The following is a 27062-nucleotide window of genomic DNA, read 5'->3' as shown; positions in this document are numbered from 1 at the left end:
GCCTTTGAGACATGTTTTTGAAGTTGATGTGAAAGACTTAGTACTTAATCTGAACTGTCAGTTTACTACAATGCTGAGGAACTAATATCACCAAAACAGATCATCTAGTCATTTCATAATCTTTATTAGTATCACAAGTAGGCTAATATTAAATATTGCAATGAAGTTACTGTGAAAATCCCCAAGTCGCCACACTCCGGCGCCTGTTCAGGTACACAGAGGAGGAAATCAGAACGTCCAATTCATCTAACAAGCAAATTATTCGGGACTTAAGGGAGGAAACCGGAGGACCTGGAGGAAACCCATGCAGACAATGGGAGAAAGTGCAATCTCTGCACAGACAGTGACCCAAGCTGGGAATCAAACCTGGGTCCCTGGTGCTGTGAAGCAACAATGCTAACAAAGGAAGTTAAGAATAGTAGTAAAGTGAAAGAAAAAAATACAATGTGGCAAAGATTGAGTAGTTGCTGAATTACCCCATATGGTGGGAATGACTGACTCTGGATCAGGGGAGGGGGTTAGTTGACCCCCTGTTTGCTGGTCACTTGGAATGTAAGGGGATTGAATGGCTCGTGGTGATTTTTACATCCATAGAACATAGAACGATACAGCGCAGTACAGGCCCTTCGGCCCACGATGTTGCACCGACATGGGAAGTCAAAAACTAAAGGCCATCTAACCTACACTATGCCATTATCATCCATATGCTTATCCAATAAACTTTTAAATGCCCTCAATGTTGGCGAGTTCACTACTGTTGCAGGTAGGGCATTCCACGGCCTCACCACTCTTTGCGTAAAAACCTACCTCTGACGTCTGTCCTATATCTATTACCCCTCAATTTAAGGCTATGTCCCCTCGTGCTAGCCACCTCCATCCGCGGGAGAAGGCTCTCACTGTCCACCCTATCTAACCCTCTGATCATTTTGTATGCCTCTATTAAGTCACCTCTTAACCTTCTTCTCTCTAACGAAAACAACCTCAAGCCCATCAGCCTTTCCTCATAAGATTTTCCCTCCATACCAGGCAACATCCTGGTAAATCTCCTCTGCACCCGTTGCAAAGCTTCCACGTCCTTCCTATAATGAGGCGACCAGAACTGTACGCAATACTCCAAATGCGGCCGTACCAGAGTTTTGTACAGCTGCAACATGACCTCATTGCTCCAGAACTCAATCCCTCTACCAATAAAGGCCAACACACCATAGGCCTTCTTCACAACCCTATCAACCTGGGTGGCAACTTTCAGGAATCTATGTACATGGACACCGAGATCCCTCTGCTCATCCACACTGCTAAGAATTTTACCATTAGCCAAATATTCCGCATTCCTGTTATTCTTTCCAAAGTGAATCACCTCACACTTCTCTACATTAAACTCCATTTACCACCTCTCAGCCCAGCTCTGCAGCTTATCTATGTCCCTCTGTAACCTGCAACATCCTTCCACACTGTCTACAACTCCACCGACTTTAGTGTCGTCTGCAAATTTACTCACCCAACCTTCTGTGCCCTCCTCTAGGTCATTTATAAAAATGACAAACAGCAACGGCCCCAGAATAGATCCTTGTGGTACGCCACTCGTAACTGAACTCCATTCTGAACATTTGCCATCAACCACCACCCTCTGTCTTCTTTCAGCTAGCCAATTTCTGATCCACATCTCTAAATCACCCTCAATCCCCAGCCTCCGTATTTTCTGCAATAGCCGACCGTGGGGAACCTTATCAAACGCTTTACTGAAATCCATATACACCACATCAACTGCTCTACCCTCGTCTACCTGTTCAGTCACCTTCTCAAAGAACTCGATAAGGTTTGTGAGGCATGACCTACCCTTCACAAAACCATGCTGACTATCCCTAATCATATTATTCCTATCTAGATGATTATAAATCGTATCTCTTATAATCCTCTCCAAGACTTTACCCACAACAGACGTGAGGCTCACCGGCCTATAGTTACCAGGGTTATCTCTACTCCCCTTCTTGAACAAAGGGACCACATTTTCTATCCTCCAGTCCTCTGGCACTATTCCTGTAGCCAATGATGACATAAAAATCAACGCCAAAGGCTCAGCAATCTCTTCCCTGGCTTCCCAGAGAATCCTAGGATAAATCCCATCAGGCCCCGGGGACTTGGCAATTCTGGACAAGGTGAAAATAGATAACACTTCTTCCCTACGCACCTCAATGCCATCTATTCTATTAGCTTCGGTCTCAGCATTCTCCTCCACAACATTATCTTTTTCCTGAGTGAATACTGACGAAAAGTATTCATTTAGTATCTCACTTATCTCCTCAGCCTCCACACACAACTTCCCACCACTGTCCTTGACTGGCCCTACTCTTACCCTAGTCATTCTTTTATTCCTGACATACCTATAGAAAGCTTTTGGGTTTTCCTTGATCCTACCTGCCAAAGACTTCTCATGTCCCCTCCTTGCTCGTCTTAGCTCTCTCTTTAGATCCTTCCTCGCTTCCTTGTAACTATCAAGCGCCCCAACTGAAACTTCACGTCTCATCTTCACATAGGCCTCCTCCTTCCTCTTAACAAGAGATTCCACTTCTTTGGTAAACCACGGTTCCCTCGCTCGACCCCTTCCTCCCTGCCTGACTGGTACGTACTTATCAAGAACATGCAATAGCTGTTCCTTGAACAAGCTCCACATATCCAGTGTGCCCAACCCTTGCAGCCTACTTCTCCAACCTACACATCCTAAGTCATGTCTAATGGCATCATAATTGCCCTTCCCCCAGCTATAACTCTTGCCCTGCGGGGTATACTTATCCCTTTCCATCACTAACGTAAAGGTCACCGAATTGTGGTCACTGTTTCCAAAGTGCTCACCTACCTCCAGATCTAACACCTGGACTGGTTCATTACTCAAAACCAAATCCAATGTGGCCTCGCCTCTTGTTGGCCTGTCAACATATTGTGTCAGGAAACCCTCCTGCACACATTATACAAAGAACGACCCATCTAATGTACTCGAACTATATCTTTTCCAGTCAATATTTGGAAAGTTAAAGTCTCCCATAACAACTACCCTGTTACTTTCGCTCTTTTCCAGAATCATCTTCGCCATCCTTTTCTCTACATCCCTAGAACTATTAGGTGGCCTATAGAAAACTCCCAACAGGGTGACCTCTCCTTTCCTGTTTCTAACCTCAGCCCATACTACCTCGGAAGAAGAGTCCCCGTCTAGCATCCTTTCCGCCCCCGTAATACTGTCCTTGACTAGCAGCGCCACACCTCCCCCTCTTTTGCCTCCTTCTCTGAGCTTACTAAAACACCTAAACCCCGGAACCTGCAACAACCATTCCTGTCCCTGCTCTATCCATGTCTCTGAAATGGCCACAACATCGAAGTCCCAGGTACCAACCCATGCTGCCAGTTCCCCTACCTTATTTCGTATACTCCTGGCATTGAAGTAGACACACTTCAAACCACCTACCTGAACACGGGCACCCTCCTGCGAAGTCAAATCTGTGCTCCTGACCTCTATACTCTCAATCTCCCGTACCCCAAAACTACAATCCAGGTTCCCATGCCCCTGCTGAATTAGTTTAAACCCCCCCAAAGAGCACTAACAAATCTCCCCCCCAGGATATTGGTGCCCCTCAGGTTCAGATGTAGACCATCCTGTCTATAGAGGTCCCACCTGCCCCAGAAAGAGCCCCAGTTATCCAGAAATCTGAATCCCTCCCGCCTGCACCATCCCTGTAGCCACGTGTTTAATTGCTCTCTCTCCCTATTCCTCATCTCACTATTACGTGGCACGGGCAACAACCCAGAGATAACAACTCTGTTTGTTCTCGCTCTGAGCTTCCATCCTAGCTCCCTAAAGGCCTGCCTGACATCCTTGTCCCCTTTCCTACCTATGTCGTTAGTGCCAATGTGGACTACGACTTGGGGCTGCTCCCCCTCCCCCTTAAGGACCCGGAAAACACGATCAGAGACATCACGTACCCTTGCACCTGGGAGGCAACATACCAAACGTGAGTCTCTCTCGCTTCCACAAAATCTCCTATCTGTGCCCCTGACTATTGAGTCCCCAATTACTAATGTTCTACTCCTTTCCCCCCTTCCCTTCTGAGCAACAGGGACAGACTCCGTGCCAGAGGCCCGTACCCTATGGCTTACCCCTGGTAAGTCCCCCCCCCCCCACAAGTATCCAAAACGGTATACTTGTTACTCAGGGGAACGACCGCAGGGAGTCCCTGCACTGACTGCTTCTTCCCAGTCCCTCTTACAGTTACCCATCTATCTCCAGTCTTTGGTGTAACTACTTCCCTGAAGCTCCTATCTATCCAAGTGAGAAGGACTTTTCTTTTCTATGTGTCCATCAGGTCTACTCTCTGATTTACTTTTTTGTTGTAGGTATGTCTCTCTTTCTGTGGTGATGAGAGTGGGATATTCAGCAATGGCTATTTCGGATCATGCTCCACATTTTGTGGATTTGGTTTGGGGACGGGTCCCGCTCAATGCCCCCCCTCCCCTGTGGAGGCTGGATAGGACAGTGCTGGCGGACAAAGGATTCTGTGAGCAAGTGTCTCCGGCATTGGGGAGTGCTTCGAGTTTAATCGGAGTGAGACTATCTTGCCTTCTACGTTGTGGGAGCCCCTGAAGGCGGTCATTAAGGGTGGAGATTATCTCTTGTAAGGCACATAAAGCGAAGAGTGAAAGGGCAGAGAGGCAGACGTTGGTGGACTCCAACCTTGAGTTGGACTGGCAGTATTTGCTAATCCCGGCACTTAAAGTTGTTGGAGGGTAGGAAGCAGTTGCAGATGGAATTTGAGCTGCTTTTGACGGGTAAAGTGGTGCACCAGCTGCTACGCCTGAGGGGGGAATTTTATGAATATGGGGAAAAGGACAGTTGCCTGTTAGCGCTCCAGCTGAGACAGGCTGCCTCCTGGAAGATAGTGCAGGTGAAGGATGCGAATAGCAGGTTGGTCTCTGCCCCAGGGAAGGTCATTGCTGCTTTTGTGGCCTTTTACTGTAGCCTCTATAAGTCGGAGCCCCCGGAGGTTAGGTTGCCCATAAAGGAAGTTTTGGATGGCTTCTTGATCCCAGTTGTGGAGCGGGATAGAAGAGAGGAGTTGGAGTCCCCTTTTAGCCTAAAGGAGATCATGAAATGTATGGGTTTAATGCAGTGGGGTAAGGCTCCGGGCCTGGATGGATTCCCGATTGAATTTTATAAGACATTTGTGGGTCAGCTGATCCTATTGTCGTTCGATATGTTTAATGATTCCATGTCCTGGGGGTATTACGTTCACATCACACAGGCATCGATCTCCTTGATTTTGAGGAAGGATAAGGATCCGGGAGTGTTGATATCATCCTATTTCGTTATTGAACGCTGTCGCTAAGCTGTTGGCGAAAGTTCTGGCAATGAGCTCGGAGCTCTGCCTTCCAGGGGTGATCTTGGAGGGCAGGCAGCGATTGGCCAATATATGTTGTCTACTTAATATCATTTTATCCCCCCCTCAAGTCCCCGAGCCAGGGGTGATTTTTTTCAATGGACTCTTAAATAGCATTTTTATAGGGTAGTGTAGGTGTGATTGTTCAAGATCCTTGGAAGGTTCGGTTTTGGGCCTAAGTTTATATCTTGGATCTGTCTTCTATACCGGGCTCCCACCACGAATGTTCATGTGAATTCCCTGAGATCGGAATACTTCCTTTTGAATAGAGGTACAAGGCACGGTTGCCCATTGTCGCCGCTATTGTTTGTCTTGGCAATTGAGCCTCTGGCCATAGCATTGAGGTCATCTCCGATGTAGAGGAGATAATAAAACTACTGAGAAGTTTTGGCTCCTTCTCGGGGTTTAATTTGAATCTGGACAAAAACAAATATTTTCCGGTGAATTCCCCGTGGAGGGGAGCTGACTTGGGGACATTGCCCTTTCACTTAACCAGGTCTAGCTTTTGTTATCTGGGAATCCGGATGGCCTATCACTGTGTCTCGCTTCATCGACTTAATTTTGCTATCTTACTGATGCCCACTCTGAGGATATGGAGACAGTTCAGGCAACATTTTCAGCTGGGTGCCATGTCCATGTTAGCCCCAATCTGCAGAAATCATCTTTTTACTGGCAGGTGTGGACTCATGGTTTCGGCCATGGGAAAGAGGGGCTGGAGAGGTTTGGGGATAGGTTGATTGAAGGGAAGTTCACCAGTTTTGAGGAGTTGGATGAATTCCAACTTCCAAGGCCTAATATTTAGGATTTTTCAGGTTTGTGACTTTTTGCGCAAGGAGATTTCTTCCTTTCCCTTGGCATCGTCGCCTCTCTTTTCATAGAATTTACAGTGCCGAAGGAGGCCATTCGGCCCATCGAGTCTGCACCGGCTCCTGGAAAGAGCACCCTACCCAAGGTTAACACCTCCACCCTATCCTCATAACCCAGTAACCCCACCCAACACTAAGGGCAATGTTTGACACTAAGGGCAATTTATCATGGCCAATCCACCTAACCTGCACATCTTTGGACTGTGGGAGGAAACCGGAGCACCCGGAGGAAACCCATGCACACACTGGGAGGATGTGTAGGGTCCTTTCGCTGGTTGAGTCGGAGGAGGGGAAGATATCAGATACTTATGGTCGGATCTTGTTGGAGTAAACTCCATTGCATGAGGTAGAAAGGAAATGAGCTGGGTCCAGGAGGATTGGAGTGGGCGCAGGGATGGAGTGAGGCTCTTCACAGGGTCAAATCTACCTCATTTGTTAGGCTCAGTTTGATTCAGTTCAAGGTGGTGTATGGGGCACATCTGACCAGGGCGCGGATGAGTGGGTTTTTCGGTGAGAGGATAAGTGCGAGCATTGTTCTCGGCAATCATACATGTCCTAAACCTGTTAGCTACTGTGTCTCCTTCAGCACGGTGTCAAGGATTCTTAGAATGAGCTTGAGCCTTGCCTGCAGGTGGCCATATTTGGGGCCTCTGACTCGCCGGAGCTGCAGACGGGTGAAGGTGCACTCTCCTTCGCCTCGTTGATTGCCCGAAAGCTAGTTCTGCTTGTGTGGATGATTCCAGTTCTGCCCAATGTTTTGTCTTGGTTGAGTTTTTCAACTTTGAGAAGATTACGTTCATCATGAGGGGGTCAGCAGAAGGGTTCTACATGAAATGGCAGCCTTTTAATTCCTATTTCAGGAAGGTGGTCACTACCAGATGTTGGGGGAGGGACCTGGTTATCTGGCTATGTTTTGTTTGCTTTTTGGGGGGTGGGTTTGGGTGGGTGGTTATGTTTCGAGTTGTATTTATGTGTTGTGGTTTTACTGTATTATAATGGTAAATTTTCTCAGTAAAAATAGTTTTTTAAAATAACGGAATTGCCCACTTGACCTTGAAACCCACTTGATCCACTGTCCCTGGCCTCAGCCGTAACGTTGCACCCGCTCAGCTACTCCGCAACAGCCCAGTAAGTGGCGATGAGAGATTGGTGTCCCCCTACCCTCTATTCCTTTTGTTTCCTGACAAAATTTGTATGCTTTTTCATGAGAAGTCACTTTAAGAAATGGTAGTCTGCTAAAGTTACAGCAGTGATGTCAGAGTTTGGGTGGAGCTGAACTCTGGCTCTGATTTTTAGTTTCATTTTTATAAAAGCTTGGGTGTGTCTGTGTTTTTTTGGTATTGTTTCGTTGGAGCTGCAGTCAGCCACAGAAGGTGCAATGTTGTTCTCTGTACCATGTAAAGACTATCTCTTAATCATTTGGTGAATTCAGAGTGATAACTGTTCTCTGTAGTGAATTTAAACCGGATGTGCTTCTGTTAAAAAGTTTTTAAAAATGTCTTATGGATGTTAAAAGGAAAGTAAGGATTACTTAGTGTTGTATTCTTTGGGGGTTGTATTTGAATTGATGGTTGCTAAGGTGTTCACTGTATGTTTTAAAAAGGTTAACTTGAGTTCTTAAAATAAACATTGTTTTGCTTTAAAAAATACTTTTCCATTTCTGCTGTACCACACCTGTAGAGTGGGCCGTGTGCTCCCCATACCGCAATCTATTAAAAGTTGTAGGTCAGGTGAACTCCATGATACACTTTGGAGTTCTCTGAACCCTGGCCCATAACAGCTTTCAAAATTGAAATTTTGTTGATCCAACCAAAACAAAATCATATTGATAATTTTGTGGTCAGCGGCAAAGCAACAGTGCTTTCAGCTAACTTGAAGAAAATCCATGTAGCACTGGCTTCCTGCTTTCCAATGGCATTTTAATTATGATGCAAAGTCAGGCGATCTTGAGTTGAGCAGCAACAGCAATGCTAGCAAGCAGAGAAAACAGACAAACATAAAGTGTTCTCGCAAACGGCAAAGTCACAAACACTGCTCATTCTTCACTTCTTATGTTTTCATATAGAAAAATAAATGCTTATGATTGGATGTACATAAAAACTAACATACAAGTTTGGTGGAATTATTTTATCCTGTAGAAATTTAACGCTCCACGGATATAATATTAGCTTTTCAGGGTCGGCATTTCAAAGTAATTATGAGCTTATTACACTTAAAAATCCAGTAATACACTATTCAACAAGTTCTAACTTTCCATGGATTTTTATAGCAAGATGTTGTAGAAGTGAGAAGTTTTCCTCAATTTCCTGATTCTTAGTTGCATTCTTGAGTCTGCAATAGTGCAGTAGAATCACCACTGACATTATTCTACACATGTGCAGACTCAGTCTCCATGGGGTTGCAATGTTGAATGCTAACAGTTTTGTTGTCATTATTGCAAAATCCAGGCCATAATTTGGAAGAAACTGTTTTTCTTTCTGTTTTTATATTTCATATGCTTTCCTTCTTGCACTTTCAGTCATGTAGATACACTCCCATTGTCTACATTGATGTCCCCAAACTCCCCCTTCCTTTGGGTTTCATAGTGGAATTGAGTATTTAAAATTGGCCATTCTGTCAGATGCCAATTACAGTTGGAGTTAAAAATGTTTATTTCTTTTTTTTAAATGGTTCCATCAAGGTCGGGTGATCCAGGTGCCCCCTTTGCTGTTAGTGGGCGGCATGGTAGCACAGTGGTTAGTTGCTTCACAGCGCCAGGGACTCTGGTTTGATTCCCGGCTGGGCCAAAGAGGTAACTCTTTAAGGGAGTTGCCCCCAAAGTCCATTGGAGAAACCCCTTAAATAAGAAGACAACCCCCCCCCTCCCAAAATCTCCTAAATAAACAGACCCCCCAGAAGCGAGACCATTGTCTAGAAACTAGAGAGCAGTCTAGACGCATGCAGTTTTTTTTAAAAAAGCTGTTTTAACACGCACCTGCTGGCCACAGGAAGCATAACCTGACAATTTCTGGAAAGAGAACACCAGAACACCAGTCAGCTGGATTTAAACCCCTTCAGTTCTTTGATCTGCAAACTATTCACTTGTCACTGTCTGTGCGGAGTCTGCACATTCTCCCTGTGTCTGCGTGGGTTTCCTCCAGGTGCTCCGGTTTCCTCCCATAAGTCCTAAAAGACGTGCTTGTTAGGTAATTTGGAATTTCTGAATTCTCCCTATATGTACCTGAACAGTGCCGGAATGTGGCGACTAGGGGCTTTTAATAGTGTTAGTGCAGTGTTAATGTAAGCCTACTTGTGACAATAAAGATTATCATTATTTCATTTTATAATGGAGAAGTTGGGGGAATTGGAAAACTTGATGAAATGAAACTGAAAAAGTCTAACACTAAAAGTGAAAGAGTCAAGACAAGAATTGAGATTGTTGAATGTTATGCTTGCATGATTGCAAGCTTTGAGTCTTTTATTGTATCATCTTGAAGCACTAAATTTTGGAGAGATCATCAGACTAAAAATAGGAACATATTTGTGACAATTCTGATGGTCCTTTTGAAAACTATATACCAGTTAATTTTCGTTAGAATATTTTATTCCCAATCTCTGCCTAGTAACTTTTGTTATTGCTCCAAACAATTGCATCACTGATTAGTATGGCTTTGTTAATCTATCCATATAAAAGTTCGAAGAGCATCGGCTGGATTCCCCACCTCACGCCGCCGGTAGCAGAGTTCCCGATGCGGCGGAGAATCCAGCGCTGGGAGAAAAAACGAGATCAGCACCAGATCGAGATTTACACCCCATTTGCATCCTATTAACAGGCCGGACACCATATTCTCTTGTCCTGTATTTGGCACGTTGGGCCAAAGAGGTAACTCTTTAAGGGAGTTGCCCCCAAAGTCCATTGGAGAGACCCCTTAAATAAGAAGATGCCCCCACCGAGATCTCCTAAATAAACAGACCCCACCCCCCCAGAAGTGAGACCCGTGTCTAGAAACTAGAGAGCAGTCTAGACGCATGCAGTTTTAAAAACAAATCACAGTTTTAACACGCACCTGCTGGCCACAGGAAGCAGTACCTGACAATTTCTGGAAAGAGAACACCAGTCAGGTGGATTTAAATCCCTTCAGTTCTTTGATCTGCAAACTATTCATTTGTTTCTCTTTGATATTAATTTTACTAGGCTGTGATTGGCAGCTTGTGCGCACGCCCAGCTGTCAGTATTGTTCTATTCATCTCCCTTCATGGTGAGTAACTTTGAAGTGGTCAGCTGTGAAACTAACTGGAATGTTTATGAACATCATGCTTTGATTGACAGCTCCTGGACCACTTCAAACAGAGTTCAGTGTTAGTTTAACTGCTGACAATTTCAAAGCCACTCAACCATGAAGGGAGATGAATGGAAAGCATTTGTGTGGTCCAGGGGGGTCTCTTTATTTGGGGTGGGGGACTCTTCGTCTGGGGATGGGTGTGTGGGGGAGTGGTTCGGTCAGGTCACCCCTGTACTGGGGATTACCCAGAAATTCCCGTGGGGTGTTGGTGAGTGAGCTGAAGTGTTTTTCGGGCTGACGGGGACCCAGCCTCAGAATGCTGCAATTGGGACACCCACTTTAAATGGTGTCCGGATAGCAGAATTCCCTAGGGGATCCCTCGCAATCCTCGCCATGCAAAAATTTGGAATCGGGAGTGCATATCGGGTGCAATTCAGCCCTGGCGGGAGAACATAGTTTCCAAAACGGAAAATTCTGACCCAGATGTCACACCTCAGAGAAAGGACTTTCTTTCTGACCTGGAGCTGTAAAATTTAAATTCATAAACTCCCTGAGCAAGTAAGGTACACTTGTTAGGCTGTGTTTGCTTTCAATACTTAGTCTTTGCAGTTTTTAAAGGGACAGACAGATCATGTTAACAGACAAATAACACGTGATCATACCTTGAACAAAGAATTAGAAAGATGTCCATGTAAAGCAGTACATCATTGAGTTGCTGCGACTAATGCCACCAAAGGGCAATTACCTTTAAGAAGTGCTTTGCCATATACCAACAAAATGTGTTTTGCAAGAAAACAATTGCAGTTTTAAGGGTGATATTTAATTGCTACCAATGTCAGAAGGCAAATGGAAGTTCTCAATGCTTCCTGTTGTGTTTAAAGAACTCCACATGAAGGGACACATTTATTGGACTAGCTCTAAATTTGCAACTAGAATAATTTAGGAGAAGTATTGTAAATTAAATGAATGTAAAATCAGTTTTCAACAAATGTTAGAGGCAGTTTCCCTCAACTTGTGAGATGTCATTTCCTTTATCTTTTGTAAAACAGCTTTGACCAATTTCATATTAGGTGGTTTATCAATCTTAAAAATGCACATTTATTTTTCACATTTTGATTCTTGGGTATCAGAGGGAATGATGCCTTTGAACAAGACTTATCTACCATCAAAAGCTTATTTTGATGTATTATTCTTCTAGGAAAACGTAACTTTATTTTTAATCCGTAGAGCCTGCTTTAAATGTTCATTGGCACCTGATCTTTATAAGCACACTGTATTAAATTAACCTGATAGTAAATTGCTGTTCGTTTCCATGCTAAGGACACATACAGTTTTATTTTCATTTTAAATCATTTATTACCATTTAGTTTGAGCGAAAACTGTTAGCTTGTAGACATCTTCATGACCTAATTTAAATTATACTGTGCACGTTGTTGTTGGGTTATAGTGCTGAATCAAACCGACTGATAGCATTTTGTTTGTAAGGTATTACAATGCTTTTTCAAAAAATCATTTACGATTTCATGAGAAAACATTTATATTTTCTTCAGTACTAAATTGGGATCAATATTGAAGCTTTCATTTAGGGTTGATATGGTAGGGTGAAGAATAAATTATTATTTTACACCATATCGTTTGGGATCAGGAGGCTGCTGTGAATAAGGAAGGCCCTTTAGCTCATTTAGTCTAAAACAGCCTCACTACTTCCTCCAACCTACAGTCCAGCAAGGGTTTGCCCTCACCATTCTAACAAAACTCAACAAAAACCATGTGCTGATGGAAAATTAGTTAGTGTAAGGTATAGGAAATTAGCTGGTCTATGTCAAAACTATCTAACTTGCTCAAAATGCTATGGCCGTTCTACAAACTATTGAAGGAAATTAGTGTTTTCTCGATGTGCTTATGTAATAGTCTTTTGCAGTTGATTCATCTCAACGATCAATATTTCATTATTGTAGCTGGAATCACGCCTTCAAAAATCAAATTACAACACTACAGGGTCAGGCCAAGAACCGAGCCAATCCTAATCGCAGTGAAGTCCAGGCAAATCTTTCACTCTTCCTAGAGGCAGCTAGTGGCTTCTACACTCAGGTGAGTCCTCAAGAAAAGATGGTGTTTCACTGGCAAAATGAAATGACTGATCTGATCTATTCTTTGGCGGACTGGTCAGCTTAGTTGTGTGGTAACCTAAATTGGGCTGATGGCTTATTTACATTTAAGAATAAATTTGAATGGAACTATGGAACCCTGAAAAACCATGTTACCAGCTGGGTAATGTGCCTTCTGCTCTTCGGGGAAGCCTAAACTTCGGATCCCTCGATGATCAATGATGTGGGAAGATGTTCTCTATCTATAACTTCACAGGAGCAGTGTAGTAGAGGAGACTGAACGAAACCAACTGAACTCTTCTTGTCAGCAATAATAGTGACTATGTTTGTGAAGAATACATAAACCTTTCATAATTATATTTCTACATCTTGGGAAGAGCTTTCAATTAATTTACCCGTTTCAAGTGTGTTTTGGGAATTTAATATTTTTCCATTTCAGTTGTTGCAGGAGTTGTGCACAGTCTTCAATGTGGACCTTCCTTGTCGTGTTAAATCTTCACAGCTAGGAATCATCAGCAATAAGCAATGCAGCACCAGTGGAATTGTGAAACCCCAACCCAGCTCTTGCTCTTATATCTGCCAGCACTGCCTTGTTCATCTTGGAGACATAGGTACATTATTTAAAGGTTTAACAACATCACTTGGCCAATGGTAGTTCAGTCAAATGACTTTTTTGTTCAATCCTGTTTAAATTGGTGTATATTTCAAACAAATGTTGTTTATCCCTGATTCTGGATCTATGGATGTCCTTTCTGAAGCACCCATCTCAATTCTGGCTTCAGACCCAACTATTAACACGTAATGTGGCTTGCACAAAAAGTTTTGCCTATCTAAACGTTGCATCTTCATAAGGATTATATATAACTATTGGACAGCTCCGCATCCGGTGCTGCTCACAAAACAGTTTCCACATTTGTTTCTATAATTTAGTTTTGTTTTAAATTTCTTTTAGTTGCCAATAAGAATCCTTATAACTTAATGAAACCTTCATCTGTTCTAATTTTACACCAGGAGATCCTAAATACCATTTTTAGTACAGAATAATGTTGGGAAGTCAATGTTATAAATACAGTAGAGTATTTGAATGTTCTTGGCCTTCCTTTTCTTTCACATTGCCACTTATGTGGTGTTTTCTGAACTGAGAGGAGCGAGCAGTCCAGGGCACTAACTTTTCTGGAGCTAATTTTAGTGCTTCCTTGTATTGATGCTGCTAATGTCCGTATTCCCCCGAGTTTGCTTCTTTTGGATAGTATGCCAACTCGTGGCCTATTCCAGGGTTGACAAATCTCTCAACGAAGGCTGATATCTGATTATCAAAGCAGGCAAGCTGGTTGAAAGTTGTTGGAGGAGAAACACATTATGATAATTGCCTTCACGAGCTCATTTATATTTTCCTATCTAAAAAGAAATGTGATATTTATTAAATAGTAAAATGGAGAATACTCTAGCCTAAAAGCATTTCCCTCTTTCTCTACCTGTCATCTCTTCAGACTTATAATATAGCCCCAGTTTAGCCTGTCAAAATGATGGTGATGCTACTAACACTAATCGTTATTTCTGTGCAAGCAAATACATTGCCTATCTAACAATGTTGTCTCACTTCAAAAGCACATAATTGGCTAAGTCCTTTTGGGATGCCATGAAAGCCACCACTATATAAATTTACACCAATTGCAGGCAAGGCACAGATGGGAGGTTAAACTCAAATATCTCAGAGTTGCTATCGTAGTCGCACTGCTTTGCTGCTACCTTTGCAGAAACTGGATCTGGCCATCTGTCTTATTTTTGCAGTGCACCGCGGGGAGGCGGTGGTGTAGTGTTATGGTCACTGGACTAGTAAACCAGAAACCCAGGGTAATGCTGTGGGGATCTGGGTTTGAATCCCGCCACTGCAGATGGCGAAATTTGAATTCAATAAAAATATCGAGTTAAAAATCTAATGATGACCACGAAATCATTGCAAATTGTCGGAAAAATCCAATGTCCTTTAGGGAAGAAAATCTGCCACCCTTACCTGGTCTGGCCTATATCTGACTCCAGACCCACAGCAATGTGGTTGACTTGAGGGAAATTGGGGATGGGCAATAAATGCTGGCCCAGCCTGTGATGCCCATGAACAAAGTTTTTAAAAAGGCACAACATTTCTGTATTTTCACGCAGATATGAACTAAACTGGTCACAGGAAATTCTGTTCTTGTGTCCCCTTTTAATGAAAAATTAAATCGCTTATTGTCACGAGTAGGCGTCAATGAAGTTACTGTGAAAAGCCCCTAGTCGCCACATTCCGGCGCCTGCTCGGGGAGGCTGGTACGGGAAACGAACCGTGCTGCTGGCTTGCTTGGTCTGCTTTAGCCCTGTGAGCTAAACCAGCCCCTATAAATGTTATGTTAATTACTGACACTACTCTAGCATAAAAAGTATTACAAGTTTGGAGTCTTATTCTTTCTGGCTTTCATTGTTGGAGATCTTTAAAATATATATTTTTTTAATTTTAAATTTCCCTTTGTCCTTTTCTCTCCCAATCTAATCTTTCCTCTATTCTGATTCTAAATTGATATTTGCACTATTAACTTCACAATCTTTTAATCTGGTTAAGGAGTCAGATCCTTGCCCTATTCACTCATGTTCCAGCTGTCTAGTTTTTCTTCTTGCAACATTATCAGCGTAGTTTTCAGCACCTTAGCATGCAAAAAATATAAAAATCTAACTACAGATGCTGTGAGATGCCTGCCACACCATATGACAAATTGTGTGAAATAAGAATTGGGGAAACTTGAGCGATCAAGTTGATTAGCATGTGCTTCTTCTTTTGAATCCAAAGCCGGATGAAGACCATCACCAAATGAAACTAATTGTGCCAGTTTTTGCTGTAATCTGCTTGACAAAACACCCATTAGTCTACACTAAATTGATGTGCTCTGTCAGAGACCATTGATGATTAATATGGGCAATGAAAAAATTAGATTGGTCATTATAGGCTGAGTTTACTCTTTTATAACAAATGTAAGAAAATCCCCGATATGGAAAGAACAACAGGTCAATTTCAGTTCCGTGCATGTCCAATGCTTTGTACTTTACATCGAGTCTCATTATCTCCAGGTACCATGTTGTCTCCTGACAAAGGTGAAAACAATATCGGGATTGCTCAGTACATGAACAATGCTATAAGGGACTATTAACATATTGCTGCAAATAACCCGTCATTATTATGTTGGGAGTAAATCTCGTCTGTAAATTTATGCTAATAAGATTAATTCCAAGACTGATCAGGTGTAGTACTAATTTTTAATGCTGTGCTCGGTTTTACTCAACAGGCAAACTGATGCCGTAATAGAGCAGCATATCCTCTTTCTTTGAGCTTCACTGCAGTAGATCTGCTGGTGCATGTAAATAAAACAATCTCGGTTCTGATAGTGAGTGTATTCCTGACTGTTGGGTGGGAGTTAAAACTGCATAGGTGGGGGTTAAAGTAGATGAGCCGCTATTATAGGATACCCTTTTTTTTATCAGATGCGTGATTTAAAAAAAATCTCTAATGTATTTGCTCTTTGGCCTGCAGCTCGATACAGAAATCAGACTAGCCAGGCTGAGTCCTACTACAGGCATGCAGCTCAGCTTGTTCCATCAAATGGTAAGATTGATCAGTAATTCAATTATGTTCTGAAATAATATTGATAATATTAGTAACACTATGGGGTGGTGCTGTTTTTATTTTCCATTTTAATTTGTCCTCATAACTGGTGACCCACACTGCTATGGTCATTTTTGAACTAGTTTAAATATCATAAACGTTGTATTCAAGCTTAAATCAAACGCATTTACTAGGAAGGTGTAAAAACGTTGAGAATAAATGATTCATTTCTGATAGAAAAATGTAATTAAACTTGTTTAAACTAAATGTCCTAAAGACTGATGCACCACAGTTTTATTATTGACATTGAGCGACCTCACTTGTGGTTCGAAAATGTGTTTCACGTTGGTTTTAATAGTCAAAACTTCTGTAATATGGAGGTTGTTGAGGAATCCATTGTTTTTATTTCATTCCACATGATGCTATTTCTAGAAAATATTATTTCCTATTTCATGTATTTGAATTCATATTATAATTGCTGAACAGTTTCCTTTGAAAATCTATTTGATGGAAATGAAATGTTGAAACTAAACATTCTCAAACCACACTGCATAATGGAACAGTTAGTGTTCCAGCTACGCCATCATCAAACTATTTATTTGATTTATTCTGTCTTTATTGGACACTAGTTTAAAAAGTGATCTGCGGGTTTATATTTAGAATGCCCAAGATATACTTTTCTTTTACTTGTGAATTTGTTTAGTTCTGTCCGCTCCAACCCAGGACACTGGCTGGTGACTGTGTATCACAAGTACACGGTAAGAAGTCTTGCAACACCAGGTTAAAGTCCAACAGGTTTGTTTCGAATCACAAGCTTTCGGAGCACTGCTCCTTCCTCAGGTGAATGGAGAGGTAGGTTCCAGAAACATATACACAGACACAGTCAAAGATGCAAGATGATGCTTCGAATGCGAGTCTTTGCACGTAATTAAGTCTACAGGTCCAGACGGAGCAACTGGAGAGAGGGATAATCACAGGTTTCAGAGGTGTGAATTGTCTCAAGCCAGGACAGTTGATGGAATTTCACAGACCAGGCCAGATTGTGGGGGGTGACTGTAATGCAACATGAATCCAAGGTCCCGGTTGAGGCAATACTCGTGTGTGAAACTTGGCTATAAGTTTCTCCTCGGCGATTCTGCGTTGTCGCGCGTCCTGAAGGCCGCCTTGGAGACTGCTTACCCGAAGATCAGAGGCTGAATGCCCTTGACTGCTGAAGTGTTCCCCGGCTGGAAGGGAACATTCCTGCCTGGCGATTGTCGCGCGATCTCCGTTCATCCGTTGTCACAGCGTCTGCATGGTCTTGCCAATGTACCACGCATCAGGACACCCTTTCCTGCAGCGTATGAGGTAGACAACGTTGGCCGAGTAGTACGAGTATGTACCACGTACCCGGTGAGTGGTGTTCTCGTGTGTAATGGTGTTACCCATATCGATGATCTGGCATGTCTTGCAGAGATTGCCATGGTGGGATTGTGTGGTGTCGTGGTTGCTGTTCTGAAGGCTGGGTAGTTTGCAAACAATGGTTTGTTTGAGGTTGCGCAGTTGTTTAAAGGCAAGTAGTGGGGGTGTGGGGATGACCTTGGCAAGATTATCGTCTTCATCGATGACGTGTTGAAGGCTGCGAAGAAGATGTTGTAGTTTCTCCGCTCCAGGGAAGTACTGGACGACAAAGGGTACTCTGTCGGTTGTGTGCTGTGTTTGTCTTATGAGGAGGTTGGTACGGTTCCTTGCTGTGACACATTGGAACTGTCAGTCGATGAGTCGAGCGCCATATCCCGCTCACGAGGGCATCTTTCAGCATTTGTAGATGTCTGTTACGCTTCTCCTCGTCTGAGCAGATACTGTGTATATGGAGGGCTTGTCCATAGGGGATGGCTTCTTTAATTTGTTTAGGGTGGAAGCTGGAAAAGTGGAGCATCGTGAGGTTATCCGTGGGCTTGCGGTAAAACGAAGTGCTGAAGTGACTGTCCTTGATGGCGATGCAACCGATTCTGGAGAGTAGTCCATGGTGAGTCTGATGGTGGGATGAAACTTATTGATGTCATCATGTAGTCGTTTCAGTGATTCTTCACCGTGGGTCCAAAGGACAAAAATGTCATTGATGTATCTGGTGTATAACTTTGGTTGAAGGTCCTGTGCGGTAAGGAGGTTGTGTTCAAATTTGTGCATGAAGATGTTGGCATATTGAGATGCAAATTTGGTCCCCATGGCTGTCTGGATGAAGAACCTGTTGTTGAAGGTGAAGACGTTGTGATCCAGAATGAAGCGGATGAGTTGCAGAATTGTGTCTGGAGATTGGCAGTTGTCGGTGTTGAGTACTAAGGCTGTTGCAGCAACGCCTTAGTCATAGGGGATGCTGGTGTAGAGTGGCGAGACGTCCGTCCATTGTGAAGAGTTCCTGGTTCAACTGGTCCATGGATGCTGAGTTTCTGTGAGACGTCTTCCTTGTACGATGGGTTTCAAGATGCCTTCCATGTAGCCAGAGTGGTTCGCACACAGGGTCCCATTGCCTGATACAGTAGGCCAACCTGGCGTGTTGGCCATGTGTATTTTTGGGAGGCAGTAGAGATCTCTGACGCGGGGAGTACGTGGGATGAGGGTGCTCTGAAGTCTGGATCCAAGGTCTTGATCAGCCTGTTGAGTTGGCGGGTGTGTTCCTTGGTCGGATCTGCGGGTAACTGCCTGTAGTGTTCCTGGCAAGTACACTGACATTAGGTTTAGAAAGCTGCATCAGAAATTCAATGCAACATGTATTTACCAGCAATTTAAATTGTTTCACCTTGAATTTACTTTGCCCAGTGTGTTCACCCGGTGTGTCCATAGATGCAGCAACTCGTGAGCTAAAGGTCTAGCTCTTTCCATTATTATTCACTGGCTGATCAGAGCCCCCTAGAAAATAGCATCAATTAAAAAATTTTTTTTTTTTAAAGAAACTACGCTTCATAGTAAATCCATACAAATTCAAACTATAACTGATACAGAAAGTATCACTTTTGCAAACAGTTTTAGTAGGGATATAGCCAAGAAGGGAACTGTTTTGAATGGGAACTAAACTTGTCAGTGGCTAGTTGAATGTGCAATTTGCTGGCAAGGAATGAGCTACCAGAAGGATTTTTCTTGTCAGTTCTATGCACAAGTGAAAAATTCTACACTAAATGCAAAGCAACATCCTAGAGCCAGGCATTTTCTTGGGCTCAGGACGGACTGTGGTCTTGAGTAGTCCGAACAGATGTGGATAGTAAGCTGCCACTGGGAACCCGTGCCAGGTTTTGTATTTGTTTCTGTCAGAGGTGCCTTTCTTTTTTTTAAATACTTTTATTTTATTTTCCACTGTTTCATCAAATATACACCCAACAAAACATAACCAACAATAGCAATCCCCCAACCAGAATCTTCTTCAACATACACACACACATACACACACACACACACACACACACACACACACACACACACACACACACCCCCCCCCCCACCCAAATACAAAAGAAGAAAGACCAAAAGAGAATCCATGGTCATCCCATACATAGTAAACAATACACACAAACTCCCCCCTCCCCATCCCCTAGTGTTCGATGGCATCCAGTTCTTGAAAGTGCAGGATAAACAATGCCATGAATTGTAGAACCCTTCCATCCTCCACCTTAACTCAAACTTCACCTTCTTGAGCGTCAAAAATTCCAGCAGGTCCCCCCACCACACTGAGGCACAGGGCGGATAAGCTGATCTCCACCTCAACAGGACCCGCCTTTGGGCGAAGGCTAAGACATCTGCCACCGCACCCGCCTTCAGCCCAGGCTGGTCCAACACCCCTATTATGGCTTCTAGGGGCTCTGGTTTGAACCTCACACATACCACCCCCGAAATGACATTAAAGCCCTCCCTCCAATACCCCTCCAGGGCAGGACCAAAACATGTGAACATGGTTAGCGGGTCTCCTCCCACAGCGCTCACACACATCCTCCACCCCCCTCAAAGAGACGGCTCATCCTCGCCCTCATGAGGTGAGCTTTATCAGCCCCAACCTCATGCACGAGTTTGAGACGTTTACCATCCGGAGCACCTCACACCACAGTCGTCCTCCATTCCCTCCCCCAAATCTTCTTCCCACTTTGCTTTAATCCCCTCCAATGATATCCTGTCCTCCCCCAGAGTCTAGCCATAAATCGCCAACCTCGCCCCCTTCTTCATTCTCCCTGTCGTCAATACCTCCTCCGGAGGCCGGCGCTATCGGGAAGCTCTGAACCTCCTTCTTGCAGATATCTAATTACCTCTCCCTGCCCCAGTCCATATTTCTCGCCCAACTCCTCCAGCCTCGCAAAGCAGCCCACCAGAAAAAGTCCTTTAATGCCCTACCTCCCCTCTCCTCCCATCGCCGAAATTTCCCATCCCACTTTCCTGGCTCAAACCTATGGTTCCCCTAATTGGCATCTCTCTTATCGAGGTGCCTTTCTAACTAAAATATTTTGGCTTTCAGAGTCTCCTCCTAGATTTCACACAAATTTTGCCTATTCCGTTGCTGATTCAACATTAAGCCTGTGTTATGATCCCAGCTGATGTTACTACTGGATAAGTCAGATCCCAAGGTGGACCCCGGCTTGATAGATCTTGACCTCTCATTTTTTGTTTAAATATGTGAAGGGTGGCTCTTGAATGGAGTCCCAGGAGTCAGCTGATGTACTTTTAACAGAAGAATAAAATGTTTATTAACCAAGAAAATATTAACTATAATATGGCACTCTGTCACCCAAGTGATATAGATATATACAAATATATACAAATAGTGAAAGTTACAAAAGTTACCTGGTAATGTTCACATGTAAACCAATGGGCAAACTGTGGTCAGACACCATACACTTTGAAGCCATGTGGCAGATGTCATCCAAGACGACCTCATCAACTCCCCCCAGATGCTCATCACACTGTGAGCCAACTGGTCTCGTTTGTCTTTCACATGAGGGTTTCCAATCTTCACACTCAAACACGCCTTGGTATCTTTTCCCAAACAACGCTTTCTCTCAGATGTCTTAATGAAGAGTTTCAGCTTCTCCTTCAGGTGTTCCTCTGCTCTGGAGTGCCACGTGCATTCACGCTTCGTCGTCCATGCAATCTCTCATATCCAGCCGTGCCAGCAGAACACCTCTGCTTCACAGGCCCGTACTGAGGAGACACTAACCTTTGGATCTCCTTGAATCGCTGGCTTCTCACAAGTCATGTTAGAATGTCTGGCTTCTCACAAGCCCGTGTTATCCCAGGTCTGTACCTTGCAGCCTTGTCCTTTAGCCTGGAGCCTCTGCTCCTTACTCTTAATTTAGCAGGACCGTTTCCAGATTCCTGTCCTTTCCCATTGACAAGAAGGTTTCCTTGGAACTTCCTTCTGTCCATCTCCCTGGTTTTGGGACCATTGTTCTTCAGATTGGGGCCTGCTCTCTGCAATCTCCCTTAATATCCTGCTAGAGAGATACTTCCCAAACTGCACCCTGCGCCTCAGCATAATCGCAACTGAGTCTTAAACTGCTCTGTTCCCCTGTGGCCATTTGTTCCGAGGCAACATTCAGTTTTTGATATCCTATGTTCCTCATTAAAATGCAGGCAACCTTTAAAATGAAATTAAACTGCGGTTTTCTTAACATTCAAGTGCAGAAAATATAAATTAAGCTCAAACTTAAAGCCATATCTTATTCCTAACATCCACAAATACAAGTATAGCTTACTTAAAACTATCTCTCTTTCCTAACAACTATTATCCCCTCAGTATCTCGCCTGATGCTTGCTTGGAACTATTAGCTAACTTGATGCATATTGCATCTTTTGCATTATGAGTTGTGGTGCTTGCTGCAGGTTATGAGCTTAGAGTACTTCCAGAATTAGGCATTGATATCCAACATTATCAGTTTAGGCAGTATAGAGAAATTACCAAAATAAATCAGAATTGCCAAACGTTTTAGTGACTTTACCCATGTTCTTTACCTTGGATGGTGGAAATTAATGTTTTGGACATGCTGTTCTGTGTGAGGCATATAAGCAACACGGGACTAAATTAAAAAGCCGAACCTGAACGGTAGTAATCTCTGGATTATTATTTGAGCCGTGAATAAATTGAGCTAGTGTAAACAAAATTAGAGTTAAATGTGTGGCTCAGAGTGGTGTAGAAGAAATGGCTTTTAATTCATGGGACACAAGCATCAGTATTGGAGGAAGTGGGAGCTGTCTCATTGGAACGGTCATCACCTGACCTGTGCTGGGACCAGTGTTTTGATGACAATAACTGGCGCAGTGGAGGGAGTTGTAAATTAAGTTGAGGGATCAAGTGAAGGAAGCTGTGATTATGTGATTCATCAAAAGAGAGGATGATATAAGAGAGCAAGGTAGCAATAAGGGAAATTAGGCTCACAGCATGGCAGAAAGGGATAATGTACAAACTAAAATGTGCCAGCAGATAAGGCTAGAAGTTGCAAAAGTAGAAAGACTGAGCTAAAGGCTCTGTATCTATGTGTAGCATTCGTAACAAAATGACGAATTGACAGCTTGAATAAAAATAAATATATATGATCTGTTAGCCATTACAGAGACATGGCTGCAAGATGACGAAGGCTGGGACTTGAATATTCAGTGGTAAATGACATTTCAGAGGCTTGGAAACTTGGGAAATGTGGAGGGGTAGCTCTGTTGATTACGGATCACATTAGTACAATAGAGCGATATGACTTTAGTTATAGAGATAGAGTCAGTTTAGGTAAAGATGATAAGTAGTGCAGACTCGATGAGCCGAATGGCCTCCTTCTGCTCTGTAAGTTCTATGATTCTACGGTAAAGTCACTTGTGGGAGTAGTTTATCGGCCCACTAACAGTGACTACATTGTAGGATGGGCTATACAGGAATAAATCATGGGAGTTTGTGAGAAATGAATGGCAATTGTCTTGGGTGAATTTAACCTATGTATAGACTTTACAAATCCGATTAAACTCCTTGTTCAGGCTACCTTTGCCATAGTGTTCTCAGGACAGTTTCTTAGAGCAGCACGTTCTAGAGTCAAGCAGAGAGCAAACTATTCCAGATCTGTTTTAAAATTTGCAAAGTCAAGCAATAACCTCATTATTAGTTGAGTTTAAGGTGATTAGCCTGATTACTCCCCGGTAAGGTGCTGGATTGTTTGTCATTCCACAAGTGCTTAAGGGTCTTGTACTGAGGCCCCAATTGTTGAGGTCGGCTGCGTAATCAATCATGAACCGGTTTGGCATGGACCACTCTTATTAGTTCAAATTCTCCCGTTCAACAAATGGGGTTTGTCACAAGAAACTTATAATTGACTTCCTGTGTTTCCCATTTCTTGATCCAAACTGTATTTGCTGGTAGATCTTGCTCAGGAAGGATGTTCCATATGGAGCACTGAGATGGAAGGTAGACGACAAGTGCAACATGGATGGTTTAGATCCTAGTCCCTGACCATCCATGTGGATATACAGTTCTTTTTTCGACACTGGTATTGCGGAAGGGGAGTATACTGGATATAGTTTTTGAGGGATTCAAAGTGAGATGCCATATGCTGTGTGATCCAGATCTGGTAATTTGCAGCAAGACAGGGTTAATCAATGACCTAATCCTAATAGTAAAGGTGCCCTGAGGTAATGGCTGATTAGTTTCACATTTAGTTTTGAGGAAGAGAAGGAAGGGTCTATATCTAGTGTATCAAATTGAAAGAAAGGAATAGTGGCTGGTTATAAATTGGACAAAACCAGGGCAGCAAGGTGGCACAGTGGTTAGCACTGTTGCCTCAAGCGCAGAGGTTCCAGGTTTGATCCAGGTCACTGTTCATGTGGAGTTTGCACATTCACCCTTTGTTTGCGTGGGTTTCGCCTCCACAATCCAAAGATGTGCTGGGTAGGTGGATTGGCCACGCTAAAGTGACCCATGATTGGAAAAAATGGATTGGGTACCCTAAATTTATATTGAAAAAACAATAAATTGGACAAATATTAAAAAACAGAAGAATGACTAAACGAATGAGGGAGAAATAGAGTACGAGTGAAAGCTAGCTATAAATAGAAACATGGATAGTAAAACATTCTACAGTTATTTAGAAGAGGAAAACTTGAAGCAAAGTGAGCCGTGGCCCTCCAGAGAGAGAGTTTGGGTAATTAATAATGAAAAATAAGGAAATAGATCAGTTGAACAGGTATCTTTAATCTGGGAATTACATTTTAACAGGAGACACAAATAACATCCCAGAAATAATTGTGAACCAAAAGTTGAAAGGTTGAGAAGAACAAAAAACAATTAAACTGAGAAAATTATTAGATCTGAAAGTTGACCAATCCCCAGGGCTTGATAGACTTCATCTCAAGGCTTTAAAATAAGTGGCCGCTGAGATGATGGATACACTGATAATTTTCCAAAATTCACTATACTCTGGAAAGATTCCATCAGATTGGAAAATAACGAATGTAACTCCTCCATTGAAGAAAATAGAAAAACAGAAAGCAGGAAACTACAGGCTAGTTAGCTTAAGATCAGTCATAGGTAAAGTGCTGGAGTCTATTATTAAGGAGGTCAGAGCAGTAGGGTAACCTCGGTGCAGTCAGGCAGAGTCAATGTGGTTTTGTGAAAAGGAAGTTGGTTAACTAATTTATTATAGTTAATTGAGGACGTAAAGAGCAACCTGGAACCTGTGGGAGGCATTTGACAAGGTGCCACATCAAATGTTTCTAATCAAAAGTAAGAGCTCATGGTGTAGGAGATAACATATAGTATGGATAGAGGATTAGTTGGCCAACAGGATGCAGAGAACGGGCATAAATAGTTGGGTTGGCAAAATGTAACAACTCCGCAGGGATCAGTACTGAGACGTCAAAGTTTTGCAATCTATATCAGTGGCTTGGATGAAGAGACCACATGTACAGTTGTTAACTTTGCTGATGACAAAGATAGCTCGTAAAGTAGGTTGTGGAGAGGACGTAAGGAGGTGCAAAGGGATACAACGAAGTTAAGTGAGTGGGCAAAGGTTTAGCAGATAGAGCATAATGTGGGTTAGTGAAACTTGTCCACTTTGGCAGGAGGAGCTGAAACTCTGGATCCAGGTGAGCTTGTACAAGAATTGCAATAAGTCAGCATGCAGATACGGCAAGTGATTAGGAAAGGGAATTGAATGTTGGTGTTTATTGCAAGGGGATTGGAGTATAAATGTTGGGAGGTTTTGCTACAGTTGTTGATGAGACCACATCTTGAGAACTGTGCACAGTTTTGGTCTTAACAAAATATATAATTACATTCGACTGATTTTTGGGATGAGGGTGTTATTTCATGAGGAAAGGTTGGATTTATGTCCATTGGAATTTAAGAGAGTGAGAAGTCTTATTGACAGAGTAGATGTGGTACGGGTGTTTTCCCATGGGAGAAACTGGAACTAGGGGACACAGGTTAAAAATGGGCTCTTTCCTACCAATGTGCTTTCATTACTTAGCTGGAAGAAGGAACTGAGGGTATTGTTGCTAAGTTTACAAATTATACAAAGATATGTAGAGGGGCAGGTTGTGTTGAGGAAGCAGAATGGCTGCAGAAGGACTTGGACAGGCTAGGAGAGTGGATGAAGAAGTGGCAGATGGAATACAATCTAGAAAAGTGAGAGGTTGTGCACTTTTGGTAGAAAGAATAGAAGCATTGATTTTTTTTCTAGATGGGAAAAGGCTTTGGAAATCATAAGCACAAAAGGGAGTGCTTATGTGTTCGAGTTCAGAATTCTCCTAAGGCTAACATGCAGTTGACAGATGCAATGTTAGCATTCATGTCGAGAGGGCTAGAATACAAGAGCAGGCATGTACTATTGAGGCTGTATACGGTTCTGGTCAGACTCCATTTGAAATATTGAGAGCAGTTTTGGGCCCCGTATTTAAAGCAGGATGTGCTGGCCTTGGAAAGGGTCCAGAGGAGATTCACAGGCATGATCCCCGGAATGAGGGAATTGTCATATGAAGAGCAGTTGAAGGACTCTGGGTCTGTACTCTATGAAATTTCGAAGGATGAAGGGGATCTCCTTTACACTTAACAGAATACTGAGAGGCTTAGGTAGATGAACGTGGGGATGATGTTTCCTGTAGCAGGAGAAATTTTGAGGGCACAGCCTCAGACTGAAGGGTCGATCCTTTAAAACAGAGATGAGGAGGAATTTCTTCAGCCGGAGGGTGGTGAATATGTGGAACTCATGCCGCAGAAGGCTGTGGAGGTCAAATCACTGAGAGTCTGAGACAGAGCTAGAAAGGTTCTTGATTAATAAGATCAGGGCTTATGAGGAGAAAGGGATGAGAAACACATCAGCCATGAATGAACGGCAGAGCAAACTCAATGGGCCGGATGGCCTACATCTGCTCCTATGTCTTATGACGAGTGACTAGTTCCATTTGCTGGTGATGTCAGTGTGTACCACCCTCCTGATTTCACTTTTTTAGTGAAGGAACCTATTGTGCTTGCAGCCATTCAAATTTAAGTTGTCCAATCTTTCTTCAAAGGTGCATAGAATTTTCTTCTGGGATTCCAATTTTTATGTGATTTCCCAAAGCAATGCAGAAGCAAGCTGCCGTCTTGTGTATCACAAAAGGCTGTCAAAAAGCAAGCAAAGACAGAATATAGGGTTATTTTCCCTTGCAAACTTCAAAATGCCTAATTTTCTTTCTTGCTAAATGTGATAATAAGATAAAGTTAGTAACATAGCGTTTTATAGTTGTCGAAAGCTGGTGACAATGGGAAAAATAGATACCGTATATACTCGCGTAACATG

At 43.0% G+C, this 27062-nt stretch overlaps 1 protein-coding gene across 4 annotated transcripts in view; it reads left to right on the top strand.

Moving 5' to 3' along the window:
• The window catches only part of smg7 (SMG7 nonsense mediated mRNA decay factor), a 190197-nt gene that overhangs the window by 67129 nt on the left and 96006 nt on the right, over positions 1 to 27062 (top strand). For all 4 annotated transcript variants that reach the window (XM_038794606.1, XM_038794607.1, XM_038794608.1 and 1 more), the window contains exons 4-6: positions 12510 to 12642; positions 13099 to 13270; positions 16219 to 16290. In XM_038794606.1, the coding sequence (XP_038650534.1) occupies positions 12510 to 12642; positions 13099 to 13270; positions 16219 to 16290 (377 nt within the window). The remainder of the gene's footprint in view (positions 1 to 12509; positions 12643 to 13098; positions 13271 to 16218; positions 16291 to 27062) is intronic.

Source organism: Scyliorhinus canicula, chromosome 4, assembly GCF_902713615.1.
Source record: "Scyliorhinus canicula chromosome 4, sScyCan1.1, whole genome shotgun sequence".
NCBI lineage: Eukaryota > Metazoa > Chordata > Chondrichthyes > Carcharhiniformes > Scyliorhinidae > Scyliorhinus > Scyliorhinus canicula.
Note: the sequence above shows the minus strand (reverse complement) of the source record. Positions and strands in the feature narration are given on the sequence as shown.